The sequence below is a fragment of the Rattus norvegicus genome, chromosome 4 (genome assembly GCF_036323735.1).
Source record: "Rattus norvegicus strain BN/NHsdMcwi chromosome 4, GRCr8, whole genome shotgun sequence".
Lineage (NCBI taxonomy): Eukaryota > Metazoa > Chordata > Mammalia > Rodentia > Muridae > Rattus > Rattus norvegicus.
The window spans coordinates 26,106,615-26,131,893 of NC_086022.1; the positions used below are offsets into that span (position 1 = coordinate 26,106,615).

At 42.6% G+C, this 25,279-nt stretch overlaps 1 protein-coding gene, 1 long non-coding RNA gene and 1 pseudogene across 6 annotated transcripts in view; 2 read left to right on the plus strand and 1 right to left on the minus strand.

Moving 5' to 3' along the window:
* Positions 1-280: 280 nt before the first annotated feature.
* Positions 281-25,279, minus strand: part of Abcb4 (ATP binding cassette subfamily B member 4) — a 57,546-nt gene continuing 32,547 nt past the window's right edge. For 3 of the 5 annotated variants that reach the window (XM_017592474.3, XM_006235999.4, XM_039107075.2), the window contains 13 exons: positions 22,553-22,729; positions 21,567-21,713; positions 19,999-20,103; positions 18,470-18,547; positions 17,199-17,282; positions 16,000-16,203; positions 11,386-11,486; positions 10,055-10,195; positions 7,541-7,697; positions 6,494-6,691; positions 4,057-4,263; positions 1,190-1,336; positions 281-538 (listed from right to left, as the gene is read on the minus strand). In XM_017592474.3, coding sequence (XP_017447963.1) covers positions 332-538; positions 1,190-1,336; positions 4,057-4,263; positions 6,494-6,691; positions 7,541-7,697; positions 10,055-10,195; positions 11,386-11,486; positions 16,000-16,203; positions 17,199-17,282; positions 18,470-18,547; positions 19,999-20,103; positions 21,567-21,713; positions 22,553-22,729 — 1,953 coding nt within the window. In that variant the 3' untranslated portion in view covers positions 281-331. 5 annotated transcript variants of the gene reach the window in all.
* On the plus strand, positions 19,984-24,638 carry LOC120102221 (uncharacterized). Its single transcript, XR_005503422.2, has 3 exons — positions 19,984-20,123; positions 20,681-20,779; positions 24,154-24,638. It is a non-coding gene; the product is annotated as an uncharacterized LOC120102221 (long non-coding RNA).
* Positions 23,059-23,423, plus strand: C1h11orf98-ps2 (similar to human chromosome 11 open reading frame 98, pseudogene 2; annotated as a pseudogene).

Consider the following 25,279-nt stretch of genomic DNA (forward strand, 5'->3'; position numbering starts at 1 on the left):
AGAGCCAGGGGAACGAGCTCTCATTTGAGATCTCTATTAATGTTTCCCACGTGTATGCCTGAGCATTGATGGTCTCTCTGAGGGATGCTGACAGCTCAGGGAGAGAGATCCACGCTGTAGTTCTTACATTTTGTCAAGGTAGGTGTCGCATGTGTCCAGGCAGATGTTGCTTCCAGCTTTTCAGTTTCAGATGCTGTAGCACAAGCCATCAGCCACATCACAAACTGACGTGGAATAAGACATCTATATTTTGTAACTTCAACGAGAGACTTATGCGTCATAAAGTGAAAAAAACGATTGGAATTTATTTTAAAAATATACTGTAACAAGTTCATAAGTTCTGTGTGCCAGCTTGAATGTTGACCATGGAGAAATAGATGCCTTTCTGGGCCAGCAGCTGCTGGTGGGTGCCGTGCTCCTTGACCTTGCCGTTGTCGATCACCACGATCAAGTCTGCGTTCTGGATGGTGGACAGGCGGTGCGCGATCACAATGCAGGTGCGGCCTTCCCTGGCTTTGTCCAGCGCTTCCTGGACGACCTGTCGAAAACCCAAAAAGAGCTTTGTACTGAGTACTGGAGTAACACGCTTGATGGATATTTAAAGCTTTGCTATCTGAGCAGCATCAACTATAATTCTTTTTCTAATCTCTGTGAACATGTCTTTAGGCATGCGCCTTTTACATGGCTGCGGTTGTGCGCCACATCCTGGTTTTAAGCATGCGCATTTTACATGACTGCCATTGTGCTCCACTTCCAGGTTTTTAGGCATGCGCATTTTACATGGCTGCCATTGTGCTCTACTTCCAGGTTTTTAGGCATGCGCATTTTACATGGCTGCCGTTGTGCTCTGCACCATTATATTTTGCTTTGCAATTGTAACAGAAATGGTCTTCCGTGATACAAATGACCCTTGGAACTCTTTAAACTTTCTGACTAATTGCTAATATCATCTTCTTAATCTCTTCTTTAAAGCCCTTTTCAGTTTTTCATTACAGTTCATGCACCAAAATGAGTTTTTCCAGCTTTTTCCTTTTGAACGCTACTTTCATGTTTAGAAATATATGTGTATTTTTTAGAAGCACACGTTCTATTACTCCAAAATAATCGTATCTAACTCGTGTTTGCTTTCCTCATGTTGGCTTTCCTCATCAATCTTTCTGCTAGATTAGTAAGACAGGTGGAGGCAGACCTTTTCACTCTCAGTGTCCAAAGCCGACGTGGCTTCATCCAGCAGTAGGACCCGAGGCTGTCTGATGAGGGCTCGGGCGATAGCAATCCTCTGTTTCTGGCCTCCAGAGAGCTGTGTCCCCTTGTCTCCTACTCTTGTTTCATACTTCTGCAAATTAGCCATCAATAAAGGTAAAACTGTTTTAATACAGTTGACTTTACAAGGAAAAAATTAAAATCGATAGATGTTTCTATAGTAAATGTTATTTTTAACAATGTATTTTCAGCTCCAGATAATGTTTGCCTTCAAAACTGAATGAGAATGCAGTGCCCTTAGTTTTCAATGGTATTCTGTCACAAGAAACCGAGCTATTTCAAATTACTGCCATTAACGTGAGTACCATTTAATCTGATTTCAGTAGAATCACAGCTCAGACTCACGAAGGGTTATTTTTCTTTCAGTTTGAAGTAGTCATATGACCCATGTAAAAACTAGCTTATTCTCTTTTAACAGCTTAATAATCAATATCGACTTAAATGTTAATTATAATTATTGTGTGACACGATACAAAAAAGAAGGGAGGAATGTGGACATAAGGCGGAAGGAGGGCTTTTTAGAGAGGAGATAAATAAAAGAAAGAAACTTTTGTATACTTTGGGAATTTAGGAAAGCTTTCAGCCTTGGGAAAAGCACAGGAAAATGGATGTATATTTCGTTGACGTCTTCACAAAATTCAGGGTGATGTACAGTGTGGGAATTCACCTCCTTAGGTCCAGTGTCAAAATCAGGTTAACTGGTGAAAGTTTAAAGTTTCCCTGCAGTCATCACTACTTGATTCAGGTCAGTGCCTAGGCACCAAAGGTTAATTGGGAGACAATTTAAAGTCATTTATTTGTGTGACTCACTTTTAATTCCCAGCAGTATAGAATTGGGGTGGGGGGTGGGGATTAAGATCTTCTGTAGTTAGCCCATGCGGTCTGAAAGAATGCATTAAAGGAGATGCCTCTACCTTCACCCTAATGGAAGTCATCTTGCCATGATTATACAGGTCCCAAGGAATACGGAGTGCAGAATAGACCACACTTGAAGGTAAGTCATAAAACAACTGGACTCTCTTAAAACAGAGAACATCTTTCAGACAGGCATGTGTAGACTCGGTGACAGATTTGGCATCCGAAAGCAAGATGCATGAAAGGAAAATAAATTCACTAAGATTGAAAATTCTGTTCTGTTAAGCATCCACTTAGAAAAAAAAAACAAATTTTAACTTGAAGAAAATATTCCCGAAATACATATCTAAAAGTAATGAGAATAAAAGACTCAAAGCTCAACAGGAAAAAAAAAAAAACCTAGAAAATTTTAAAGGATATAAAGGGACATTTTACCAAAGAGATTATAGCTACAAATGCATAATAAATGACAGGGACTTCACTTTCCCTTTAGTAAATGCATAAGAGGACCACTGCGATATATCTTATATTCCTATCAAACGGCTGCAGATAAAAACCTCACAGCCATACTAAATGCCGGCAAGTCTTTAGAACATGCTGGGAGGGCTATAAATGGTGGTTATGGGAAGTGTACTGTTTTGTAAAACAAACAAGACACAATTAAGTGCTTCAATGGTTTGCTGCTGGGTATTTATTCCAGAAATATTAGGACCTAGGCTTATGTAAAACACAGTGGTCAGGAATTCGCAACGTCAAATTTAGATTTACTGTGGTAAGCTTCTCTAGGAGAGAGTCTAAGCTCCACCCCCACAGCTACCTGGGAACAGTCAGGAAAGCTCTGCCCCATAGTTGCCTGGCAACAGCCAGCTAGCCTGATACTATAAAAGGGGCTGCTTGCCCTCTCTTGCCCTCTCTTACTCCTCTCTTACTCTTTGTTCTTTGCTGCTCTTGCCCCCTTCCCCATCCCCCACCCCCTCCACGTGCCCATGGCTGGCCGCCTTTCTGCTCTTCTACTCTTCTCTCATTAAACCTCTCCACAGAGAACAATGGTGGCTTGGTGTTTTCTGTCCAGGCACGGGTTGAGATTTAAAACCTAACATTGGTGCCAAAACCCGGGATCGAACCAGGAACCCTAACAGAAGTAACCTGTGGTTCAGCCATGCACGGACTGCCATTCAGCAAATAAGAGGATAGAGGTGCTGAGTGAGAGCCTGGCCATATAAGCTCCCATCCTAGGTGTATATACTGTCTCTACAATGGCCAGGGATGCGAATGAGGACAGATGAGTATTGCCAGAGCTGTGAGAGTGAAGTGGGAGGAGGGGGCATATGAGTGGAAGGATGGCAGCACAAGGGATCTTCATGTGATGGCAATGCTCTGGATCTTCAAGTGTCAGTACAGTAATGTACACCTGCTACCCAGGATGCACAGCTGTACTCCAGCTATGCAGAAACACACACACACACACACACACACACACACACACACACACACACACAAGCATGAGTAAACTGGTCTGGATGTCAACATTCTGGATACTTTTGTATCATAGTTCAGAACAAGGTTATTATTAGCGAAGACTAGAAAAAGAAAACATGAAATCTCTGTATTCCACACAACTGTGTGTGACTCTAGAAGACTGTCAAAATCAAAAGCTTACATTTGTGGGGAAAGCAGCATATGGACCACAACAAACTAAAGTGCACATGTAACCTAGAACACTAACATGGGACCTGAGGTAAGCCCTTTGAACATGACCTTCTCTCATGGGTGTCTCATTGCCTGAGGGTGATGAAACTTCCTATCATCAAGGCCAGTGTCTTCTCCCAGACACATCAGCCCCTTCGCCTTGAGATTATTGCAAGGACTTTAGAAATCGCTTCAGGGAAAACCATGCGCCTGCCTGAAGTTCAGCTGAGAAGTTTGGAGTTAACTCACTTGGGGCAGTGTCTCAATGAAGGGGTGGATGTTGGCCTCCTTGGCCGCCCTCACAATCTCATCCTGAGACACGACACGGCTGTTGTCTCCGTAGGCGATGTTCTCGGCGATGCTGCAGTCAAACAGGATGGGCTCCTGGGACACAATGCCAAGTTGAGCTCGGAGCCACTGGACATTGAGTTTCTTTGCTTCCTGACCATCGAGGAGCTTAAAAACAGAAATCCACAAACCATTATACTCAAGAATAGACATCAACAAACAAAATAATCCAAGTTAAGAATGGGGTACAGATCAAAATAGAGAATTCTCAACAGAGGAATTTCAAATGGCCATGGAGCACTTAAAGAGATATACAACACCATTAGCCATCAGGGAAATGCAAATCAAAGCTACTTTGAGGTTTGAGCTTATACCTGTCAGGATGGCTAAGATCTAAAACAAGTGGCAGCACATGCTGGCAAGGATGCGGAGCAAGGAGAACACTCCTCCATTGCTGCTGAGAGCACAAACTTGTACAGTCACTCGGGAAATCATGACAGTTTCTCAGAAAGTTGGGAATTGGCTTACATCAAGATCCAGCTATACCATTCCTGGGCCTATACCCAAAGGATGCTCCATCCTACCACAAGGACACTTGTTCAACTATGTTCATAGTAGCTTTATTCATAATAGCCAGAGATTGGAAATAACCTAAATGTCCCTCAACAGAAGACTGGATAAAGAATACATGACACAATTTCACAATAGAGTATTACTCAGCTGTTAAAAAAAACTTACAGGTCCCAACACTAGGAGGCAGAGGTAGATAGATCTCTGTGAGTTCAAGGCCAGCCTAGTCTTACAGAGTGAGTTTCAGGATAACTAGGGTTACACAGAAATATGTTGTCTTAAAAACCAAAGCAAGACAAACAAGAAAAATTACAGACAAATGGATGGTACTCAAAAAGATCATCCTGAGTGAGGTGACCCAGATCCAGAAAAAGTACTCTCTTAAAAGTGAATATGAGCTATAAAGTAAAGGAAATCAATAGTTCTACATAGACCCAGAGAGGCTAAGTAATAAAGAGAGCTCAAGTGGTTTGACATGAATTTCTCTGGAAAGGAGAAATGGAAAAGGTACTTCAAGTGGACTGGCCATGGGTAGGGACAGGAACAGGAGGAATCAGACATCAAGAAAATGGAGGGAGATGAGTTCTGGGAGAAACGACTGAAATTGGAGGATATTTCTAGGTCAAGGTTGAAGCCTAGTGCAAAGGAAGCTACCAGGGTAAGGCTAGCTACGACTCCTAGCAATAGTGGGATAACGAGCCTGAACAGGCCATCTCCTGTAACCAGGCAAGACTTCCAATGGAGGGACTGGGACACCAACCCAGCCACAAACCCCTCAACCAACAATCTGTGCAAAGCTGGCATAGAAATTGGGTAAGTGGCCAACTAATGACAGGTCCAGCTTGAGACCTATGCCATGAGTGGGATCCCAGTCCTAACACTGCCTGGAAGGCAAAGACCCAGAGGCTGGATAGTCCAGAGACCTGGGATGGAAACAAACATGACTGGCAAAAAAAAAAAAAAAAAAAGGCTAAGGAAATGATTCCTACTGCTGTTGGGTTATACTCATAAATTGGTGTCTAACCCAACTGTCATCAGAAAGGCTTCATCCAGCAGTTGATGGAAACAGATGTAGAGACTCACAGCCAAACATTAGGTAGACCTTGGGAGTCCTGTGGAAAAGGGGGAGAAAGGAGTGTAGGAGCCAGAGGTGTCAAGGACACCAAACGAAAACCCACAGACTCAACCCAAGGCTTATAGGGGCTCAGAGATTGAACCAACAACCAGGGAGCTTGCCTCGGTTTGCCCTAGGCCCCCTGCATATATGTTATAGTTGTGTAGCTTGGGTGTCCTTGTGGGACTCCTAATAGTATAAACTGGGCTGTGTCTGACTCCTTGATTGCTTTGAGGACCCTTTTCTTCTACTGGGTTGCCTTGCCCGGCCTTGATACGAAAGATACCACGTAGTCTTATTGGAACTTGATATGGCATGTTTGGTTGATATCCCTGGAAGGTTTGCCCTTTTCTGAAGGGAAACTGAGGAAGAGGAGGAGTTTGGGGGTAGATAGGAGGCATGGGGGAGGAACTGAGAGGGAAGAAGGGAGGGGAAACTGCCTTTGGGATGTAACATATGAGAAAATAAAATAAATACGATTGGACTGGGTCAAAAAGCCCACTGGTCACCAGGGGTCAATCCAATCTTATCGGTACTTTCTGATATTCTGCGCAGATGACCCAATAGACTTATTGTTACAGGTGTCACTTTGGAGTTTACAGGCTGTGGTTATTACACCAGGTAAGGTTTCAGACCTTCACTCAAACATTAGACTCAATCGTTAGACTGATCACATAAAATAACATCCATGAATCAATTTACTAAGATGCTCACCACTGTTCCGGCCATGGGGTCGTAGAAGCGCTCGAGCAGCTGGACCACGGTGCTCTTCCCGCAGCCACTGCTGCCCACCAGGGCCAGGGTCTGCCCCTTCTTCACCTCGAGGCTCAGCCCCTGAAGCACTGGCACATTGGCCCGGGTGGGATAATTGAACACAACTTCATTGAATGTCACGCTTCCTTCAAACTTATCCTAAAAAGTTGTTTACAATTTTTTTTTATTAAATTGATCTCACACTCAATGGAATTATTATTTCAAGGAAACTTTACCAAGACCAGTAATAGTGAAGCAAGAAATGCCTATTTGGCATAGTGCTCGCACACGTTCACACAGTTAGCAAGTTCATTGTGATAGAAAATGAAAATGTGAGTATTGATTAGACAAGAAGCCACTATACAGACGGGCTACCGAAACTCAAGTGTCTGATTTGTGCAAAGCTAATACTGAGCCAAGGGCTCTGAGGCTTAAGAACGGCTGCAGCAGTATCTAAAGCTAAATTGCTAACTGTATCATTGTGACTGAATTATATCGCATAGACCTCCATGTAGAAAAGACTAAGCTATTATCAAAATTGTTTTTGTTTCAGTCTATCTTATGCTAAATTTTTTAAATGCCAAAAGATAAAAATTTGTTGAGATACTAGCCACATAAATATCACAATGAAGCAAAGTATATGATCATGTCATTGTGATAGAAAGAAAACCTTGGGCTGGAGAGATGGCTCAGTGGCTAAGAGCACTGACTACTCTTCCAGAGGTCCTGAGTTCAATTCCCAGCAACCACATGGTGGCTCACAGCCATCTGTAATGGGATCTGATGCACTCTTCTGGTGTGTGTGAAGACAGCGACAGTGTAGTCATATAAATAAATATTTAAAGAATGAAAGAAAGAAAGAAAGAAAGAAAGAAAGAAAGGAAGGAAGAAAGGAAGGAAGGAAGGAAGAAAGAGAAACAAAGAAAGAAACAAGGAAAAAAGAAAAAAGAAAAACAGAAAGAAAACCTTTAGGACAGAGCTCAGCCATCTAGGCCAAAGAACATTTACCGGCCACATTCCTTCTCTGCTGTAGCTGTCAATCAGAGGTTGTCTTTCAAACAGACTGAATAAGTACGCTGCAGACAGCTTGGCTTTTGCATAGTCTGGAGCAAATGAGCTGGCATGTCCTAGAGCCACTGCACCAAGCACGATTGCTGAGAACACCCTGGATAGAGATAGAGGGGTTCTAATTAGCTCCAAAGTGTTCCAAGTCCAAAGGCAAACTTGGAACTAACATTTACATAGTTCTTCTTCAATTGTCATTTCCCCAAGCCCACACACATAGCCGTGAGATTCCAGTAACTACAGCAACAAGAATTTAGAGGGGAGGCAGGACCCACTGTCTCGGTCTGGTTCTTTCTGTTCACCTTCTAGCAGTGGGGCTCTCGTTCTGAGTTGGTGAGAGCCTCCAAAGCTTTTCATTTTCCTGAAATGGCTTACAATTGAATCTGATTTGTGATTGCAACTCATTTTAGTTCCCAGGTATACTCGTTTTAAGACTGAAAAACACTGAAGCCCAAAATACCTAAGAGGTGCAGTGAGAGGCAGAGCCAATGATCATCAGTTCCAAGTGTATGGTTTGGACAATCCTGTACCACATGTGAGAGCAATCACTGGAGTAAATAAGTTTTAATAAATATACATCAACAGATTATTTTATTTAACATTTACAGAACATACGCTTTCAGCAGTTCATGGAGTTCTCTCTAAAATAGATTAGTTTTCAGGTCAAAAGAACTGGAAATTTATCTTCCTGATCACAGAGGAAGATGCCAACAATAAAAGGCATTTTGGAAATTTTGGAAATTTTGTAAGGGCCTGGAGACTGAACAAAAACTTTTAAATGAAGAGTAGGCCACTGACAAACTGAGAAGTAAGTCACAGTTTTCTGAAACAGACGCAATTGGAAACGCAGTTGACTAAACAGGCAGGCTGCAGAGAACCAATACCAGGAGGAAACTGTATAGTGGTGAGTGCCAACATCAAAAGAAATCTTCAAATGACCTAAAAGATGTGTCCCCAGGATGGAGAGATGTAAGAATAAGGGCCTAGTGGGGAAATGGTTACACAGCCTGAAGGAGAGTAAGACTCCCACAGCATCCTCTGTCCTCTGACTGTTCTCTCTCTCTCTCTCTCTCTCTCTCTCTCCCTCTCCCCTTCCCTTCTTCCTTCCTCCCCTCTGTCTCTCTCTCCTCTCCCTGTCTTTTTTCTCTCTCACACACACATATACAATATACATTAACAACAACACTACTACTACTACTAATAATAATAATAATAATGCACAAACAAAAATTTGAAGATCAGAGCAAAATAAACAAGAAATGAAATCAGTACAAAAGATAAGTGAAACATAGTCCTTCAATAAAATTAAGAGAAAATAAAAAACCTTGAGCTAGATTGCCCAGGATAAAAAATAGAAAGGACCAGCGTAACCTACATAAATAAAATCAGACCTGAAAACTACAAATCAACCTCATTTTTAATGGTTACAAAAATAAATAAATAAATAAGTAACATTGGGACAAACTTGACCAAAGAATTGGAAGCCATTGTAATGCAAACACATATCTTAGAAACTGAAGAGAATAAGAAAAGGGAAAATCTTCCTTCTTCATGGATTGGAAGTATGTTGTGTAAAGTTCATATTACTCAAAGCAATCCAAAGATTTAAATGCAGTCAGTTCCTATCAAAATACTAATGGTATTGTTTACAGAACTATAAAAAATGTTTAAAAATTATGAAATCATACACACAAAAACAGAATACAATCTTGAGCAAAAGGACGAAAGCTACAGACTTCGTAATACTTGGTTCTGAGGCAAACTACCTACCACAGGAACTAGGACAGCATTGTACTGGCATAAAAACAGATACTAAACCGAATGAATACAACAGACTCAGAAAAAAACTCACGTATCTGTATCTAGAGGCTTTTCAAAAAACAAACAAAAAACAAAACAAAAGACCCCACCAACAATGGACAGTAGAAAGGGAAGTCCCCACAGTAATAATGCAGGCAACCCTGGGTGTCCACGTATATAAGACAGAGACTTGGCCCCTGACTCCTCCCAGTTAGGGAAAGAGAGTAGATTTGCCAGACTTTAGGCAGACTTCCCATCCCATCATCAGGACCGTGGTTTGGGTCTGGAAATGAAACAAGCTGTTTAACCCCACCCTGATTTGGCTCCACTATCTTCAACAACTTCCTAATTACATCCATACAGTTTACTGCTTACTCCTGTCCTGAAAAGGTTCACATACACAACCAACCTCTTGCTTTGCTCTCAGTGTCACAAGCTTGGTGAACTTTAGACCCCTAGGATGATGAAACTGTGCTTGGTGTGGGGACCAAGATCAGATTTCTGTGCCTACCAGGGTAACAGCTCCAGGAAACTGACCTCCTTGATCTCATCTCAGAGAGATGATTTTTTTCCCCTATGCCACACTTTTTGCGTACGCCTTGAAACCATACTATAGGATTGGTATAAAACAACCTCCACACTTTCAAAGCTACTCACAGGATGACATCCTTGAAGCGCATGTGTCCATTCACAATGAGGTAAGAACCAAATCGAAAGCAGCCAGCATAAGAAAAGTACATGAATGCTTGTGAGATGCTAAAAGTGATGCCGTAGATGTGAGCCTTCCGCACTGAATTCCTGAAAAGCACATTCACTTATTCAAAATTAATGTTCATAGACATCATTCAGCTCCTCTTATGCCCTATCTGGCTGAAAGAGCACAGCTTATCCTGGCCAGCCTGAGCTAACCTCCTGCCTTGAAAGATAATAGGTTAAGTAGGTAACTCAGTGGATTTCTGACTTACACAATGAAATAGTCTCTATGACGAAACGTTCCTTTGGCAATTAAATGCAGCAAACAATGCCAATAGCCATCATAGTACCTAGCACATGGTGGGTGTTCAAATGATAACTGGTATTGTTCATTATTTAATAATTCATATATTCAAACCATACTGTGTAACGACTGTGTCAAAAATACACAGGATAACATTGGAATTATCTGAACGACATATCATTACAGGTCCTGAAACAACTGTAGTCACATGTTAAAACTCATTCCAGTTTCACAAAAGTTGGATAATTGATGATTGTATAAATACACACCCGAGGTTCTCCAAGCTAGATCCTGCTTGGAGGATCTAGTCTTTTGTTTTACATTATTATAGAACTGTAGCTGTACTTTATGAAGTTTCTAAATCCACCCACAGTAATTTCGTTTGGCAAAGAAAATTCACTGTCTTGGCGATTTGGGTGGCATCGTGGCATGTATACTTGTGTGTACTTGCATACTGTGACCGTGTGACCGTGGTGTTGTGCTCATTTGGGAGGTGGATCCTGTGTACTGTGAGCATGGTGTTACGCTGACTTGAAAGGTTTCACTTGCACATTGTCAAATACTGTGACTACAGTGTCACACTTAACATTACGAAACCATTTTCAGTCTTTAAATTATGATCACATTACTAATTTTTTCAGCTTTTCATTCTTTGGAGTTCTAAATTTTCCACAAGGTAATGAGGAAATGGCACATACTTAAATCAGCCTACGTACTAAAGCAAACAAAAGCTTGGACAACTCCTTCAGAGAATGCTCATCCTGAACCACTCAGCTGGGTTACACCGCAGTGACCCGGGTGTCATGCAGCTTTCAGTAACTCTTGGCCCTCAGAGACCTAATCTTACTGTGTCCACAGTAGAAATGAAGTTGAGTCCCAGGACTCGATGAGATAATTATCGGACAAGGGTCATGATTGTTCTCAGTAGAAATGTCTAATGCTCTTAGGGAACAGTAGCACATCCCTGGAAAAGCAATCATAAGTGTATTACCTGTAAGGTCCGTGTAATTTTTCAACATACATTGACTCAAATTTTCTCTCTTGGGTCAAGGATACAACAGTCCGAATATTTTCTATTGCCTCTGTTGCAATCTATAACAGAAAAATCTTCATTAGAAGTGCTGCTTTTATTTCTGAAGTGAAAAGTAACGGTCGGATGGACTGTAAGCATTAAGTAAATATATTTTAGAGTCCTTCTAGTAACATCAAAACGCAGGATATGTTCTTTAAGACTAGGATTCTAACAAAACCGGCCTTGGTACTGTGCACAGAAGAGTAGCTAAGTCTCTGGGTGCTCATGGAAGCTTACACCTGAGGCCCAGAACGAAACATATAGCCCTGCCATTAGGCAGTCACGTGACTGACTTCAATCACAGCCCTTTAGCGACCTTGCTTCCTTTATAGGGTAGAGTCTAGAAGACAAGATTAAGCAATGGTTTCTGGAGGTTACTGGAAATGATGGCCATTTTCACCCTGGACACACCCATTCTTAAACAGACTGTCTGCCTACACGCAGGAGACTCCAACTGGAAATGAATTGACCTTGCTTTATATTGTATTTAAGTGAACGAAGCATGCCTGATCCTGGTTAATCAGACTTAGTTTCCTGGAGCTGGAGGAAGTACCTTCCTTTGGAAGGCCCTGTGAATTCATAGGGGTAGCCATCATTGGGGAGCAGATATGAATGCAGATGGTTGAGGAGTAAGATAGATGTGCAGAGAGGCTTAAAAAGAGTACAGCCTGTGGTCTCAGGAGGCAGAGAGACTCAGAGCGAATACAGCCTGTAGGCCTATGAAACAGAGACGTGTATACAGAGAGACTGAGAGCGAATATAGCCCATGGGCCTATGAAACAGAGACATATGTACACAGAGAGTCAGATACAATACAACCTATGGGTCTATGAAACAGAGACATATATACGGAGAGACTCAGAGATAATATAGCTTGTGTACCTAAGAGACAAACACATACGTACAGAGCGACTCAGAGACAATACAGCCTGTGGGTTAAGAGATAGCCAGTGTATTATTTTCTGTACTTAAAATACATCCTTAATGTCAAACCACTTCAACCCAAGCCAACATAAGGTTTGTTGTTTTGTTTTGAATCCTTATAACCAAACCATCCCTTGAGCATCGACTGTGATTAGCTATTGAGTCTAAATCACGTCAACCCCAGGAATATCAGATGTTAAATTTTGTGTTTTCATTTCATCAGCTTCAACACTTGTATTTCAGCTTTCTGTTGTAAGTAGGTGAAAGATATTTTTTTTTCTTTTTTTCGGAGCTGGGGACCGAACCCAGGGCCTTGCGCTTGCTAGGCAAGCGCTCTACCAGTGAGCTAAATCCCCAACCCCGTGAAAGATATTTTTTATGTTAGGCTAAAAAACTCTTCTATCTTCAAAATACTAAGAATAATCTGTAACAGACAATAGAAGCAGCCAAAGTGTTGCCACATTAAAGGACATAATTTCCTTTAGCCTGAGGACAACCTTGTAGGGTAGTGTTATTCCTGTTTTCACAGATGAGGAAGTAAGGTGAGAGGGGATTCCCCACAAGGCCTGAAGCCTCAGAACTAACTCAGAGAATGAGGACTGCCAGGCCATCTGATGCCAAGTCTGCTCTTAGCCAATTGCACTGTCTGCTCTGTCTATTTTGAGATTTTGCACACTGAGAAACAAGTTGTAAACAAGTTTTCCATTAACCCTTGATTTTCTGGTCATACATTATCTTTTACTGAGCTCCTGAGCTCAGTAAAGGGGATCTAGTCAAGATGGTCATAATACAAATTTATTATTTGGATTACAAAGGATGGTCTGATGGAACTAATTAGTAGGCTGTGCATATATTAGTGTTATATTTAGAGGATGTTATTACAAGTATAAATATGATTTATAGATATAATCTTTGCCATCTTCCTCCTACTGACCAGCAACAAATACTCACATTAACAAGGTCTCCTTGGAAAATTGAAATCAGACTATCACGATTCCTGAAATATTTTATTCATTAATAAAAATTCATATGCAAGTAAGAGATCATTTCCTTTTGATAGGGAGGAGCTCACCCAGTTTCCCACTCTATTCTCTGAGCCCAATTTCACAATGCTGCTCCATGGGGTAGAACTCAATGTAGACCCCCACTGGTCTTAAATGCCTTCCAAGTACCATTAAGGATCATAACTTACCTACTACACTACAACAGAAACTAACCAGATTCTCTCAGTGAACCAACAAGTTGGTTTAGAAAGCAAATTTGGACCAGGATTGAATTGTTGGGAACTAAAATATTTGTAATACCTCACATTCTTCAAGCCTAACATTAGGCTGCATGGTAAGCCATTCATCCACTGATCCCCAAGATGGCAGCTTTAGGAAGTTTATGAAGAAATCTGGACATCATCATGGATAGCACCTCATTCCACCAAGATAGAAAGGCCATTGGAACTGGCAGAGTTTTCTCCACCATCATGTGGTGTGAACAGAAGAACAAGACTGAGAACTCGATGTTTTTGTGTGTTTGAAACACTACTCAATCCTCACTGCCATACTTCTGTTAAATTTTGATAGTTTTCATTGCTAGCAAAATATTAACTCTCTCAGTAGGGTCGTGGCCACTATGCTGGGTCAACTCAAGATAGTTTTATTTGTGTAATTTGCTGAAGGAAAAATTATCTTCACTATGACCATATTCTCTTGAGGATCGAGAAAGGACTACAAGATGGTGGGAGACAGAACGGTTTTTAGGGAGGTTTATTTGTTTGTTTGGTTTTGTTGCTGCTGCTGTTGTTTCTTAGGCTGTGACACACAGAGTGAGCTAGGGTACCCAGAGTGAAGAAAATGGCGCCCTACAGCACATAAGTACCCTATAGTACATAAGAAAACATTCAGCACCTGGAAACAAGAATGAAGTCCAGGACCCACAACACACGTTTCCAGAGAACTCTGATTCCAGGGCAAGGTCATGCCTGGGGCAAATGACTAGAGTTTGGAGGAACACCGACCCGCCATGGAGCGGCAGTCATGGCCACTTATAGGAAGAGGAAGTGGCAGATCTCAGTGGACAGAACGGGTTAAGTGGAAACTTGTCTCATGCAACCCTAGTCTGTGCTTTGTTTTATGTTTGTTTGCCTGTTTTATTTTGTGATAGTGTATCGCTGTGTAACCCAGAATGGCTTTGAAGTGATGGCAAGTCTCCTGCTTCTAACTCTTGAGTGATGAGCATGTAAACATGTTCCACTACAACCAGCTTTACTCTTCCCTCTCATGTCAGCCACACAGAGGTACCCAGTCACTCAACACCAAAGCCTCTCTCCTCGCAAGGTAGAGACACTGTCTTTCCCGCCATATACAGCTCTTATGAAAGTGTTTGCGTGATGCCTGTGACAGAATTTTCAGGCCAGTGTTGTAGAACCATCAGTTTGTACTGGCCATCTCCTTTTCTTTCTAATTTTTCATGAAAGGACGATGTTTACACCCTCAAGAATAAATACATCCATGAATACAGCCTACGACTGACCGTCTGAATGTGCGTGCCTTGCAAGTCACATTTATATACAGATTCAGACATACCTAGATACCTATTGAGAGAATAGTGCTGTGCTTTGGCTTGGAATAACTTCCTGTCCACATCTCCACATTTGCTCAGCAGGTCAGAGTACTTGCTCTGAAAAGCATCCAGACCTCAGTTCAAATATGCAGTATCCATATAAGAAGCCTGTCAGCCCAGTGGTCAGGAGCAGAGGCAGGCAGATTCTGGGAGTTCACTAGCCAACCCCTCTACACAAAATGGGGGAGACTGAGGTTCAGTGAGGGATGATCTATCAAGAATAGCAGAAAACGGGGGTTGGGGATTTAGCTCAGTGGTAGAGCGCTTGCCTAGGAAGTGCAAGGCCCTGGGTTCGATCCCCAGCTCCGAAAAAAAGAACCAAAAAAAAAAAAAAAAAAAAGAATAGCAGAAAACAATAAAAGACCACACTCAATGCATTCTATGGTCTTGCCTACTTGGCATGAGTGTGTGCTTGAGTGTGTGGAAACACACACACAGATCTACACAAGTGAGGTAGCGTTATCATCTACTTCACAGGATGACCATGAAGATATTAAGAATAAGTCAATAATAACGATGACTTCCCATAGGTAGTACAGTTGTCACACAATCTCAATCTTCGCGACAGATTAATTAGAACTACAAAATAGGGAGTTACTGCCACCTGGTGGGTGCTAACTTTAACAATAAAAAAAAAATCACAACAGGGTAAGGGACCAGTATGAGGAATCTTCTGATCTTAAATAATTCATTTCTATACTCTGTCTTACACACTTATTGGTAAAAACAGCAACATTTATGCTCTCGACGATGCCAGGTATGATGTCAAGATGAAATGCATTTAGGCAGTTTGGAAGATCTTTATAACAAGTTCTGTCTTGAAGCTAGAAGTGTCACAGGAACTATGTCATTTTCAGGTTCCAGGGATTATCAACACAGTAGGGCATTTCTGCACAGGCCGTGTATTGTCAGTTGGAGTGTATAGCGTCACACGACAAATCAAGCCAGCAGTGTGTACACGCAGCCCTTCTGTAAGCTGGAGCCCGCTTAGCTCACCTTTCCAGCAGCTTCCATCTCCTTTTTATCTCTCTTGGCGTTGCCAGCCAACATTTTCATTTCAACAATTCCCGCTACAGCAATGAATGGAACAACTGATAAGAGCAGAAGTGTCAGTTGCCAACCGTAAATAAATGATATAATAATACCCGTTCCAAGGTTGGCTGTGTTCTGTGCAATTAAAGCCAACCTGGTTCCTGTGGCCTGCGAGAGAAAAAGAATAAGGCAGCTGAGTGAACTTCCAAAGCCATGGGTTCCAGGCTTAGGCTCCTATTCTGAATGTGAAGAGTTTCACCCTTCTCAACAAACCCATAGCTTATGCCTAACCTGCAAGGCTTCAGGGTTCTGTTCTCTCCCTCCAGGCCAGGCAATCACCTACTGTAGAGATAGGCTGTGAGGGCATGAGCCTTTCAAAAGGGGAATCCAACCACAACATCAATAATTTAAATTATTGGTTCGATTGTTCAGGCAGAAATTTACACTCTCTTTGAAACCGTGTTACCAAGGATTCACTTCCTACAAGACCGCCAACCGCAAAACGCTACAGCTGAACTAGTTGTTTGTATAGTTCAGAAAATCAGGCCCATTGTCATAGACAACTCTCTGTCAACTCTCTGGTGTTCCCCATCCCTTCCCTTCTCCCATGAAATCAGTGAATCGTACAGGGTGGGGACCCAAGCTGACCAGAGAACAGCCTTCTCTTGAGATAGCTATTGGTTCAGGCTTGGGTGTGTGATTTATGAGCTGTTACAACAAGAGTTATGGAAAGGGTTTTCACTTGATGGACAAGGTACAGATGTGTGTCCTTTCCAGAGATGGGAAATGAAGAAGCTTCCAGTTCTAGTTGCTATCGGTTGCCAACCAGGAAATGGGCCTCACAAAGCCAACACCGAAGAGGCAATTCATCATACAGACAAGGAATCTGGGCCTCTGATTGCCTGGACCAAGCCAGTCGATCAGTCGACCTGAAGTCTAAACTTTCCCTTTCTGTTCAAGTCAGTTTCAGCTGGATGCTCTGATAGTTCCAATTAAAAGTATCTTTGTAAAACTGTTTTTAGGGCCGTGTACACTCCAGGCGAGCTCTGTACCACTGAGCTAATCACCCTGCCCTCCGACCCCGGCTGAAAGCATCTCAGCAGATAGAGCAATGCTGCGCTTGCTTTCCTAAGGACAAGACTAGCAGAGAGCAGCCTACTCACTCCTTGGACCTGCGCAGCGTCTGTGGCGAGTCTTGTAGAGAGGGCACCAGTACTGTTTTTATGATCGTCAAACCAGCTCATGTCCTGTGGAATAAAACACACCTTTAAATGAACTCACAGCTAAAACCAACAGAAACGAAGCCCTCTCGAAGTGCTTCCGTGAAGAGAGACATCCAAACTGAGTGTGGGTATTGGAATTCAGGGGAAGCCTTCTATACAGAGTGGTGGTCCAGATACAAGCCTGAGCACCACACTACAGACACACTGGGCCACCCGTCCTGGCTATTCCCCGTAAGAGAAAGGGGTCCTAGTCAGGAAGGAATGGATTCATCTGCCAGGCCCACGCAAGGCTGGGCTCCCGTGGCTGCTCTTTCTACCAAATTGTCACAGCTAGCTCTTGTCACGTCTTGTACTGTGGACACCTCTGCTCCCTAGGGTGCCATTCTCATTAAGAGACTATCTTTTTTTTTTTTATAAACCGTAAACAGGGAAATTAAATGTTGAATTCTTGCTACACTTTTATTTTGCCTACACGAGGATTTTTAAAAGTGTTATCTTAAGTTTGATACTAATTATAAATACTTACTGGCAGTATCTTTTACTTTCGTATAGAGTTAATTCTCCCACGTAGCAGGAGTTTGGAAGGTCTCCCAAAGAATTCATCAATTCAGATGTGCTAAGACTGGAATGCCCACTGCCTGCCCAGTGTGAATAGGGATTTAACCAATTCAAGTCAACCGGCTCTCTTTAGGGCCTTTCCCTTAAAGGTGGGATATATGCTTTCACATTTCCCATACAACCTGCCCCAGAATGTGAACTTGCATAATCAGTAAAGTGTCAATAAATGAACACGTGATCGAATGTCAGAACAGGGCACATGGGCAAAACATAATTCAACTTCTAGCATCTGGGGAAACCTAGTTAGAAGGTCAACTGTGGCAGAAGAACATGAATACTACCAACCACCTTCTCAAAGGCACCCTACAGTCTCCAAAGCCTGGCCAGCATCCGCAGAATCCAAAGAATTAATACTGGAGATGAGTATCTATATGAAGACACAGAGTCTGCAGAATAAGCCAAAGAACTCTTGAAGAATCTGCTCCCAGGAAAACCTCGAGGAGTCATCGGCTATTTCAGGACTACAGTAACTAGTAGGACCCTAGTCATTTCTTGCTTGGAAGTTGTTGAGGGGAAATACGAGCATCATTTTGCGAACAACAGCAGGCAGAGTCCTAAATCTAAACACTAGGCATCATCTGCAATGCACTCACCTGTCTTAGCATTGCTTTGAAGGCCATGGACCGGAGCCTTGTGGTGAGGATCTCGCCAGCTTTCCCGAATGTGAAACCCTAGGGAAGAGAAAAAGCCTCAGGGTCCTTTTGCTTCTCATTAGTGTCCTGACACAACTACATATACTCACAATGGATTTTACTGTATCTGTATGTTGACTGACTATTCAACCAACAAAAGCCAACTTGAAATGCAATGTGCTGCTGAGTCATTGTGAGGTCTGTAACATTGGAAGTCCCAGTTTAGCTTCTCTTTCCTTTTAGTGACTCTGGAGAGCAGAATCTCGGTAACCAAGACACTGTGTTGAACTAGAACGCTTCTATGTGTTCCTAACACTTTCAATATAATGAAAACAAGAAACAAAATTTTGCAGAGTCACACTCTGGTTGCTGTGCTATAGAAAGAAAGATGGTTTTTCTCTCAAACTCCAAATGAACCCACAGGCACCGCCCCACCTGCTCCGGGGTTAGGCAACAATTAGGTTTCACTTCCTCTCCAAGTCTCCGTGCCAGACAATTTCCCTCTCCCTAACAACTGTGTCCAAGCTGGAGGATACCCAAGATATTCCGAGATGCCTTGCTTCTGGGGCAAGTACGATGGTTGGGCTCCAGTAAAGCTATGAGCTCTGGGGTAGGCTGTGCAGGGCACTTGAGTGTGCACTGCTGGACTCTATCCTAAGCCAGGCATGGGTGTGTGGGGTGCAGCTGCCCCACAGGTTCCTTATTTAAGCCAGGCCTGTCCTCACCTGCCTTGGCAGGAGGGCTGCTGCAGGCTGCCCCGTTGCTCCTTTATGTCTAGAATTTCACTCCCTGGTAAGCCTGAGGTTGGAACTGCATCAGACCTCTGAGGTGCTACCAGCATGGCAATGAGTTCCAGATGAAAACGTCATCTTACTGTTGCCTCTGGCGCCACAGTGAAAGAGGTGACGCACGCTGGGTGACTAGTTCCATCCTGCTCTAGATTGCGAAGTCTGCGATGCCGCTGGATTGAATGGGACTTGGTGGAAGCTTAACTAGGTATAAAAGAAAACGGGCACCAAATTCCTGTTCTTGTTTATTTGAGTCAGGATCTCACTGTGTCACGCAGGCTTACCTGTAACTTGTGATCTTTCTGCCCCAGCTTCCAGAATGCTGGGATTATAGCTGTGCACTACCTGCCTAGCTTTGACTACCTTATTTCCTGGCTGAGTCTATAATATATGAATGTAAACATCTGTTCTTTCTAATAGTCCATCAGTTAGGAAGGAGAAACTTCAGTTACACCGTATTGGGGAAAATAACAACAAAGAGAATGCTATTCTACTGTGGGTTTCGTTGTTGTTGTTTTGTTTTTTTTTGTTTGGTTACACTCATAGTTTTCATGGTTGTTGTCCTGGTGAAGGAGGTTGCCCGTTAATGAGCCTTGCCTCCACTAGATCCTCAACTCGTCTCGATGTGAGGATCTGGAAGTTCAGTTAGGTCTTTACTAATTTGTCTATTCACAGACTTGGAGATAAATCATCTCTGCTTACCTGAAGGAAGAAAGTAAAGAAGGAGAGGACTCCTAGGCCCAAGAAGACCAGCGAGAACATGTTACACTTCTGTTGCTTTACTGTGTCATCCCCAGGGCCAAAGATCTAGAAGAGAGCATTGAAACGTGGGTGTCTGGACCCACCCTGCTCATTCCTACCCCAGGCAATGGCTTGAGGGTCACATCTGTGAAAGTAGATTTTGAATATGTGCTTTTTCCAAATTATGGTAAAATACAATGAGCACATCCTTTTAACCCTTATTAAGTGCACAGTCCAGTGGCATTACATATATGCATCTTATCATGTAGCCTCTCCTCGCTCCAGTTGCCACCATGTTTTCATGATCCCAATGGACATTTCTTCATCTATTATAGGTCATAACTAGGTTGGGCACAGCAATGGGCTGTGACATGTCTCCCCTTCCTCTGTCCCCAACCCCAGCCCTCAATCTTCTCTTCTGGGAGCTTTCACTGACCAGCCTTCTCTTCTCCATCACCATACCCTGTTTTTAAACACTTATTAGCACCTGACACATTATAAATTTGTTTTTTTGCTTCTGTCTTGTGTGTGTGTGTGTGTGTGTGTGTGTGTGTGTGTGTGTGTGTGTGTGTATGTATGTTACCACAAAACAAGTTGGCTTTTGTAGGCACAACTTAGTTTATTCTGTGATTTGTCTTTCTAGTGCCCGGATTCTAAAAGAAATGTGCTTGTAATTTATGTATCTCTTGAAGTGCAAGAAAGCCAAGAACTGTCTCACATTGAAATTGAATAAGATTCAGAGGTGCGTTTTAAATTTTTTGTTGTTTATGGCCTTAATGTATATCAATGCCCAACATCATGAGACTAATACATTTTTAGCATGTTGGAGGAGAATATGCCTCTCCGGTAATAACAGAGGGCGATTAAGAAGTCTACATAACATGAAGACTGACATTTTTAATAACTCTGCATATAGATCAGTTGATAGATTTAACGATTGAAAGACAATGGATTTTTTTTCTTAGTGACAGACCAGCATTTCGGGGAGACTCGCTCAAGCACAACGCTTTGAGGCTGTAAAACTGGGAAGACACTCTAGATGCTTGTACCCGATCACTTGTGTACTCTCAATCCTCAAACGCTCTTTGAAACAGGTTCATGTTATAGATGAAGGAACCACTGGGCAGATAGAAACTGTCATTCCTGGTCTTACCCACTTGTTCAATGTGGAGGCCAGACTGTGCCTGGAAACCTGGACTTACAGCTAGGCTAGTATATGAAGTCACCTTCTCCTCCATCCTGACCCGTCCAGGCCCACAGCCCTGTGAGCCAAGCAGTCTCCCCTCACCTCCTGATGTGGATTTCACCCAAATGATAACAATAAAGTTGAGAGCCTTCTCCACTGATTTTTGTACTTTGTAAGTTCACTAATGTTGGAATGGGATATTCAAAGGTGACTCATTTTCTCTCATAATGAGTTTAAAGAAGAATTGAGTATTTTGGCTTAGTTTACTCTTGGGGAGCCTAGGCCAAGCTTTAGCTGATGGACTGTTTCCATCTGGGTTGCTGTGGGGTGGCTTCAAACTTACAGCTATCATCTCTGACAGGATGATGGAGAATGCCGGCTGGAGGGCCCCGTTGGCAATGGCACAGAGTGTCCCCACCACAAAGTAGGGCCACTCTGTTTTATTCAGTCTTAAGACCTTCAGAAAAGACACTGGTGGCACGTTTGCATCCTAGAAATATAAAAATGTGAGGGAGAACAGCCATTTGGTGCTGTAGACACAGAGAATGCATGACTATTACCTTCAAATGTCTTTCAAACTAGATACAAGAAAAATATCCTGCCCTTGACTAAAGAGTAAAGAGCAGTGCCTAATGTTGACCTGGGACTGAACATGAACCTCATACACAGATGGATATTTCCATGGTGTGGCCAGCTGCTGTGCAGGTCTGGTCCTCATGTCTCGAGGCAGCAGCTCTGGACATGGGCAGCTCTGGGCCTGTGTGACGGTCATGGCTAGGCTCTATGACGTAACCTGCAGTCTTTTCATCAAATGAGTATCCCTGCCTCTCTAACAGTGATCGTAGCAGCATCACGAGGCAATAGATACAGAAGACAGATTTCCATCTTCTCAATGTAGAGCAGCTTCATGATCATTAACCAAAGGCTTGTCCTCCTTACTCTACCCAGTGCTGCCAAATTAACCACAAGCCCTTCCTCTTATCATCATACCAGGACTCATTCTGGGCTGGCTTTATTATCCCTGGACTAGAAATATCATCTTTACAAAATTATTTTTATAGAATATAGACGTAGTCACTATATGCGAATATAGCATTTGATCTAAAGGTTAAACATCTCAGCACAGAGACTATATTTTGTCTGTTTTCACCCTGAAAGTCTAAAATCAGCATTTATCTAATTCACTGTCAAATACATTAAAATATTAGATTTCCTTTTCTTTAAAGAAGAATGTGGCCCACTGTAGGAGTCAGGTATTCTCCAGGGCTAAGGATTTCAATAGCAAAACTCTAAGGCAATGGCTTTATTGGCGTAGGAAAAGAAACTTACAAGTTCATTGGTTTCCACATCCAGCCTATTTTGATGCGCCCGTGAACTTTTCAGACTTTTCTTCGTAGAATTCCTAAATATGCGTGCTTTCCAGCCATTTGGGGCCACACCTCCAGCAGCCTTTTCATCACTTAGCTCAACTTCAAATTCTTCTGACAGGATCTGGCTTCCTGATGTCTGAGCGACAGACAAGACGTTAAAGTGTGTGTGTGTGTTCTGAGCAACAGATAAGACATTAAAGTGTGTGTGTGCGTATGTGTGTGTGTGTGCATATGTGTGTGTCTGGATAGATAAAATCTCCGAGTTTAGAATAATTAAACAACTACACCACATGTATCAAGAGTTTTCACGAAGTTGAATTAAAACCAGGTTGAGGTTTTGAGATCAAAGACAGGACACTAAATTGAACATCCATCTCTCTAAGAGAACCAACAAGGAACTGGGAGGGCAAATCAAAAATCAGCCTTGGAGGGGAGCCTTGGAGTGTAGCAATGGCACCTCAAACAATGGCATCTCCAGGAGGAAAGATCAATCATATCCACCCCCCCACCCCGCAGAGCTGAAAAAGAAGTTGTTCAAGTACGGCAGGGAACTAAGCAGGGATCATCAACGGAAGCACCAGGTGGTCGGGGCTGTGATAGACAGAGGGCTGACGAGGAGACACCACCTCAGGAAGCGTGCATGCAGTTCGTGTGCCAACATCATGCTATTTGGGAAGCACGGGAAACTCTTGCCCAGAAAGAAAAAGCAGCCATGGAAGTGGAAGTTCCCTCCAAGTCAACCAGGACTAGTCAGCCATAGCCCAAAAGATAAAAGAAGATAAAAAGCTCCCCAGGACGTAGATATGGAAGATCTTGGAGATAAAAGCTAAAGTTCCCACCTCTTCTACCAGAAGTTTCTCAGCAGCACCTAGAAGGATTTTGAGGACTTTGGAAAGAATATTACCATGTGAGATTCTCCCAGACACCTCTTCTATCATAGACCCTTGACCTCCCCTGGAGGGATATATTGGGAATGAAGAGGACAGAGAAAGGTTGGAGAGGGCCCTCTCTAGCAGTTAACTCCTTTTGTAATTAAGCTTTAGTGCTAAAAAAAGGAAGAAAGAAAGAAAGAAAGAGAGAAAGAAAGAAAGGGAGAAAGAAAGAAAGGTCAGAAGTAAGCACAAGGGAGAAGCACACACAGGTTCTCCAAGAACCGCAGAACTGGTTGAAGTGGCTGAGGTGACTTCAGCACAAGCCCTGTTCATTAATGGGACAATATCAAGGCCCGGCCTGGCTAAATTTAGCAGCACTATGGCCAAGTAGTTTCTTATTTCCACTTAAAATCATACCAGGCCACCATTCAGTTTGAAAATGTATAACATTTTCTTGGGAAAGAAGACCCAGAGAATACCGATACAGAGTTTAGAGCAAGTCAGTTGTTTCCCAGCCAGAATCCTTGTGTAGTATGAGGTCATTCTCACGGGTGAAACAGAAGTGGGACAGAGAGGGATAATGGGCCATCTCACTTGAGACTCCCTTCTGAGTCTCAATTCTGCCTTGATAATAATCATGTTGAAATAAAAACAGAAATACCATCACTGCCTTTGTTTCTTTTTTCAGTTGCTGTGATATACAAGTCTAACAGGAGCAGCTTAAGGGAGAAAGAAGGGCTTTGATTGACTGACAACCCCACGTTCCAGTCCACCTCAGCCAAAGCTTGTAGAAGTAGCCACAGTGCAGTCACAATCAAGAAGCAGAAAGCGGTAACACAATTCTGTGTCCGGGAACCTCTGCCCAGGGAATGTTCAGATGCCCACAGTTCAGATGGATCTTCCTATATCATTAATGAAACCAGATAATAATCCCCCGAGGCCTAGTTCCTTGTGGCTCTGGATTCTGTCAAGTTACAATTAACATTACCCATTATAATTACATACATTTTAAAGCAGTAAGTGATAAAGAGGTTATATGAAACTGAATTATAAAACTTTCTAACACTCCACTCTGAGTAATTTGAAATTTTCAGTAACTATTTTGTGTTAGGTTCTTCAAAAAAACAATAGCTCAATGACATATGACTCAAATAATAAATCCATCCTTTAAAAACCATCAGTGGCTTTCCAGTATACTTAGAAATCCATGTCATTTGCCTCTTTGGGGGGGATATAAATGTAAAAAATTATTAATATATGTTTTACTTGATATATATTATACATGTTTATTGAGCTCAATGTGGTACTTTCTCCCTCTCCCCTCCCCTTCCTCCCTCCTTCATCTCCTTCCCCCATCTCTCCCTCCCTCCTCCCTCTCTCTCCGTGTGTGTGTGTGTGTGTGTGTGTGTGTGTGTGTGTGTGTGTGTGTGTTGGAAATATATGTCTGGGAATGTGTGTGTGCCCAAGCAAACAAGTGAGTAAGGCTAGGTGACAACCTCAGATTTTGTTCCTCAGGTACTGTCCACCTTTTGTCTCTTAATGTTTTTGAAAGAGGGTCTTTCATTGGTCTGGAGTTCACCAAGTAAGCTATGCCAGCAAGCCAGAGTTCCCGGGGATCCACCTTCCCAACAGTGGCACTACATGTGTGCATGCCACATGCCTGACTCTTTCTCTTGCCTGAGAACAAACACGCTTATAGGGCAAGCCCACACCAGCCGACTACCATCCCCAGCCTCCAGAGCACTTTTCAACATGCGTATATGCTCATCGTGGCTTGTAGGGATAATTGGCATTCCAGTCACCGCCAACATTAT